This window comes from Sminthopsis crassicaudata, chromosome 2 (assembly GCF_048593235.1).
Source record: "Sminthopsis crassicaudata isolate SCR6 chromosome 2, ASM4859323v1, whole genome shotgun sequence".
Classification (NCBI taxonomy): Eukaryota; Metazoa; Chordata; class Mammalia; order Dasyuromorphia; family Dasyuridae; genus Sminthopsis; species Sminthopsis crassicaudata.
In genome coordinates, this window is record NC_133618.1 from 510,019,878 (window position 1) to 510,025,877 (window position 6,000).

A 6,000-nucleotide genomic window follows, 5' to 3' on the forward strand; every position below is an offset into this window, starting at 1 on the left:
TATTTGTCCGAACCAAAATTTAGCACTCTATCCATTATTTTATGTTATATACCAACCTTTTTAATAAAGAATATAAAAAATGGAATTTTTTTTTTACAATTCAGCTCAACTAAGCAAAGCATTCTGTGAATACTATATTAATAGTAATGTTAAGGGTTATGGAAAATTGTGTGATGGAGTCCTTGAGTGTAGTATGTTCACAACTTTGTTGAGGAGGTAAAACTTAAATGAAAAAGAGTAATATAAAGTAGTACATAGTAAGTGATAAATTGTGTCCAAAGTAAAAGGTAAATGTGGGCCATAAATGACCTAAAAGACTTCATGGAAGAGATAGTATTTGAGTTAGAACTTGAATGATTTAGACAAAGGTAAAGAGCATAGTGTAATTGGGGAAAATGAACAAAGCTATAAAGCTGGGATATTTATGGGATAGTGAAGAGATTGGATTGGAGCCAAAGTATACATGCTGGAGAGTAGTGGGAAGTAAAGGTTATGCTGGTAAACAATGGAAGAGTTTGAATGCCAAAAGGAATCTGGACTAGAGATGGAGGAGATCTTTTTTTTTTTTTTATTTTATATATATATATATATATATATATATATATATATATATATATATATATATATATATATATATATATATATATATATATATATATATATATATATATATATATATATATATATCTTATAATATTATCCCTTGTATTCATCCCTCCAAATTACCCCCCCTCCCTCTATTCCCTCCCCCCGACGACAGGCAATACCATACATTTTACATGTGTTACAATATAGTCTAGGTACAATACATGTGTGCGAATATCATTTTCTTGTTGCACAATAAACATTAGAATCCGAAGGTACATGCAACCTGGGCAGACAGATATTAGTGCTAACAATTTTCATTCCCCTCCCAGTGTTTCTTCTCTGGGTGTAGCTACCTCTGTCCATCATTGATCATCTGGAAGTGAGTTGGATCTTCTTTATGTTGAAGATTTCCACTTCCATCAGAATACATCCTCATACAGTATTGTTGTTGAAGTGTACAGTGATCTTCTGGTTCTGCTCATTTCACTCAGCACCAGTTGATTTAAGTCTCTCCAGGCCTCTCTATATTCCTCCTGCTGGTCATTTCTTACCGAGCAATAATATTCCATAACCTTCATATACCACAATTTACCCAACCATTCTCCAACTGATGGACATCCATTCATCTTCCAGTTTCTAGCTACAACAAAAAGAGCTGCCACAAACATTTTGGCACATATATGTCTCTTTCCGCTCTTTAGTATTTCTTTGGGATATAATCCCAGTAGTAGCGCTGCTGGGTCAAAGGGTATGCACAGTTTGATAACTTTTTGGGCATAATTCCAGATTGCTCTCCAGAATGGCTGGATTCCTTCACAACTCCACCAGCAATGCATCAGTGTCCCAATTTCCCCACATCCCCTCCAACATTTGTCATTATTTGTTCCTGTCATCTTAGCCAATCTGACAGGTGTGTAGTGGTATCTCAGAGTGGTCTTAATTTGCATTTCTCTGATCAGTAGTGATTTGGAACACTCTTTCATGTGAGTGGATATAGTTTCAATTTCTTCCTCTGAGAATTGTCTGTTCATATCCTTTGACCATTTATCAATTGGAGAATGGTTCGGTTTCTTATAAATTAGGGTCATTCTTATATATTTTGGAAATGAGACTTGTCAGAACCTTTGTTTTTAAAAATATTTTCCCAATTTGTTACTTCCCTTCTAATCCTGTTTGCATAGTATTATTTGTACAGAAACTTTTTAGTTTGATGTAATCAAAATCCTCCATTTTGTGATCAATAATGGAGATCTTAAGGATTTTCTATCCTACATTTTGTATAGATGAGGAAATTTAGAGTGACTAAATGAATTTCTTGGTCACAGTGGCAGAATAGGTAAAGGACATGATAAAATTTTTATTTTAGCAAAAGATTAATTTCCCCAGTCAGGGAAGAGAGGAGAGAAGAGCCTTTTTTCAATAATATAGCAGTAACAATAATTAGGACTTGAATGAAGTCAATAGCATTCAGAATTTGGAAGAGAGAATTGTCAGAGATGAAACAATTTGTGAAAAGTGAGTTCTAGATTTTGAGCTTAGGGAAATGGTATTGCCATTGAAGATAGTAAAAATTTTGGGGAAGAAATTGTCTCTTCAGAAAAGATTCGTGTCCATTTTTGGACAAGCGTTCTCCATGAGGAAAGGTCTAATGAAGGGAAAAAGCATGGAATATCGATGGTTGTTTCACATCTTAATGGTTTTAATATTCAATTTCTAAATACTTGGGCTACTGTAGGCACATGTTTTTCAAGACTTAAACTTTATTAAAAGAAGTTTCTGGTTGTCTTCAGATTCAATTTAAAAATTCCTCATGAGAAGACAAATATTTTTGTTTTTCATTTAATAATTTGCTGTGATAAAAATTAAAAAACAGAGAGAGGTCCTTTTGTGATGGAAGTGAGTCTTGATAAAGTATGATTAACCCATTTGAATGTTTTTATGATTTAACTTGGTCTGTCTCAGCACTATGTTTACTTGGAAAAACGTTTCATTGCAAATGATGAGATTTCTTTCTCTCCTTGATTCTGGTTGCTGCATAATTCATAGATTAATTTTTCTTTTAAAATTTTCAATTGTATTTTATTTTTTCAAATACATATAAAGATAGTTTTAAATGTTAGTTTTTGTAAGATTTTTGTGTTCTAAATTTTCCTTTGTCCTTTCCTTACCTCTCTCATTTCCCCAAGACAACAAGCAATCTGATATAGGTTAAATATGCACAGTTCTTTTAAATGTATTGCCATATTTGTCATGTTCTTGAAGTCAGACCATAAGAAAGGAAAAAAAAAAAAGACAAAAAAATAAAAATATTAAGCTTTGATCCACATTCAGTCTCCATAGTTCTCTCTGAGTGGGGATGGCATTTTCTTTCTCAAGTCTTTTGGAATTGCCTTGAATCACTGCATTTGTGGAGAAGAGCCAAGTCCATCATAGTTGATCACTAGATTTTTCTGTGCCTCTCTTCAAGATGGTGGATATTGTTTTAACTTAAGCTTTGTAAATTCCCGGATTGTGAAAGTACTGTAAATTATATAGGTTTGAAATCCCAGCAACTCTAGTAATTTATTTTTTATCAAATAAGATTCATAAATAATTGGCATTTAATCTTGTTCCTTTGTCACTTAAAAATAATGATTTGTTTATACATAATCTTTTTTCATTTCTTGTGCTTTAACTCCTTTGTGAACCTAGCTAATTTCTGTTGCTCTCTATATTTGCTAATAACCCTGTTGTAAGTTGTTATTTTTGATGCTTCCTTCCAATTTAGGAATTGGAGAAGTGTGATGCCAACCACTACATTATACTGTTTCGTGATGCTGGATGCCAGTTTAGGGCACTTTATTGCTACTACCCCGATACAGAAGAAATCTACAAGTTAACAGGCACTGGGCCAAAGAGCATCACTAAGAAAATGATTGACAAGCTTTATAAATATAGCTCAGACAGAAAACAGTTTAATTTGATTCCAGCCAAAACCATGTCTGTCAGTGTGGATGCTCTCACCATTCATAACCATTTGTGGCAACCCAAGCGGCCAACAGTGCCAAAGAAGACTCAGACTCGTAAATGACATTAATTTGGGGGACAAATATCTGAGGGGATTGTGCTGAAAGAAGAATATTTACTACTTTCTTCTATTTGGGTACGAGATGTGCAAAACCATAAAACTTTTTAAAGAGGCTTCTAGATAAAATCAGTCTTCTTCCCCCTCAAAATACACACACGCACACACGCGCACACACACACACACACACATTAAAAAGAATGAAGGAACAATGCCAGTGTTTTTTTAATGACTCAAATCTGCTGTTACATTTAATGCAAACTACTGAAGCTTTCAAATGAGGGACTGTGCATGTAGCAAGATCTTTCACCAGTGAATTTCCTTTTACTTGAAGTTCTCTATTGGTACAAATTGAAAGTGATTTAATTTGCTTTTCTTCCCTTCCCCTCTTCTGCTCTACAGTGGAAGAACTGAGAATTGATCTTGGGTCATGAACTTCTGAATGTGTATAGAAAAAAATTCTTATTTGAGGACTTTATTTTTCTTTTAAGGAATTGTATGATATATGATTGTATCTACTACCACCATTTTATCCTGGTTTTCAGATTTATGGACGAAAAAACTCCCAATTTATGTGGCTCAAAAAAAAATTATTGACAATATTAGTTAACAAAAAGCACTTGAAAATTGCAAAATCTGTGTAAAATAACATTTATAGATTTGGAGATGACTATTTCCGGACTGCAATCATGGGAACACCAAAAACCATAGGTGCTATAAATTAGTACTTGCTTAGTAGACAAAATGAATGAAAACCATTATTATGGATGAGGTTTTGGGTAGTGTTCAAATGATTTGTTTAAACATGTTTTGGCAAAAGTAGAATATTTTTACTCTGAGCACGTTCCTCATTTAAGATGGTGCACTTAAGATCTAAAGTCCTTTTACTGTTTTTATTGTAATGACATGTAATGATATTTGCTTTGTCCTGCCTTTATTCTGAAAGAGCAGCATGCTCTGAATAGAGTATGTGCGATTTTTTTTTTTTTTTTTTTACTAATATTAATTTAGGGTGATAAAATAATTTTGTTTTGTCTTATTTAAAAATTTTAAAGCAGAGAGTTGCTGTTGTTTCAAAAGTCTGGTTAAATGAAACGGCTTTGGATTCTTTTCATGTTGAAATATTATTAAATTTTTAGTTATGACCCTAAGTATCTTTTAGTGTTTTTCCAGCAGATCAAATCATTTGGGCAGTAAACTTGTATTTTGATTTCCTTCTTTATGCACTTAGTTTCCTCCAGCACTCATGTTTTCATGTGTACATCTAGAGCTCTGTAGTTGAAGCCTATTTAATCGTTAACTGGTTGCTATGGCATCTTGATTTGACACTATTGCCTGAAGGCATTTGTTAGGTTTGCACATGTTTACTTGGAAGTGTTACTTGGATATATGTATATCTGTCATGTACTGAAGAGGGCACTATAGAACAGTAGAAAGAAAAAAAAAACTTCTAAAATACACAAGTATAATTATTACATAAACCTAAAGACAAAGGTAAGTTGTATAAAGGAGAAAATACGGTACAAAATAAAACACTAAAACTGCAGATTTTATTGCAGTCTTCTCAGCCCCTTGAAGAAAAAGATTGTAGTTTGTTGCATTGTTGTATATATTGTGTTTAGGGATAGCCAGTTTCTTGTACTGTAAATAAATAACTAAAGGCTTTATGATTTCTAAAGTGCTAAGTATTAAAGTTATGAGTGAATTTTTCTGTTACCATGCTTTTTGTTCTGCTTTATTTCTCACTGTATGTTTGATATATTATCATATTTATTTTAAGAAAGCACTAAAATATAATAAAAATGATTAAATAATTTGCTTTATTTTAATTTCATTTGTGTGTGAGATTAAGATTCATTTTGGTGAGAACTCATAAACCTTCATGCTTTAAAGATGTACTATATTCCATAGTCACATTTAATGAAGGGCTACTATTGGGTACTGGAGTGCATTTGTTGGAGCAGTGCTCATTTCTTTTTAAGCTGCTAGTCAGGGTCCAAATATGTAACAACTTGGCATAAATACATCAGACAAATACATAGCAACTTGACATTGTGTCAGAGAGCATAGACTTGTTTTCAGTAAATTAAATTTGATTATTTTTAAAAAGTGATTGAAGAAATCCTGTCACAAACAATGGAGGCATTGCTTTCTTTTAGTCCTTTACATTTTTTCATTAACCTTTCCTCCATTTATCTATAATATAACATTAATTATGACCTTTATAATTTCAGATTTTTTATAATTTATATTTCATTTTTCTAACTTTTAATAGTATTTGGCTATAATATGACTTTCAAATTTCTAAACCTTTCAGCCAGCATTTACTTTTAATATACATGAAAATA

General features: G+C 32.3%; 1 protein-coding gene across 4 annotated transcripts in view; it reads left to right on the plus strand.

The window, feature by feature from the left end:
* Positions 1-5,466, plus strand: part of CAMSAP1 (calmodulin regulated spectrin associated protein 1) — a 68,839-nt gene extending 63,373 nt beyond the window's left edge. For all 4 annotated transcript variants that reach the window (XM_074294120.1, XM_074294118.1, XM_074294119.1 and 1 more), the window contains one exon: positions 3,356-5,466. In XM_074294120.1, the coding sequence (XP_074150221.1) occupies positions 3,356-3,658 (303 nt within the window). In that variant the 3' untranslated portion in view covers positions 3,659-5,466. The remainder of the gene's footprint in view (positions 1-3,355) is intronic.
* The last annotated feature ends 534 nt before the right edge of the window (positions 5,467-6,000 follow it).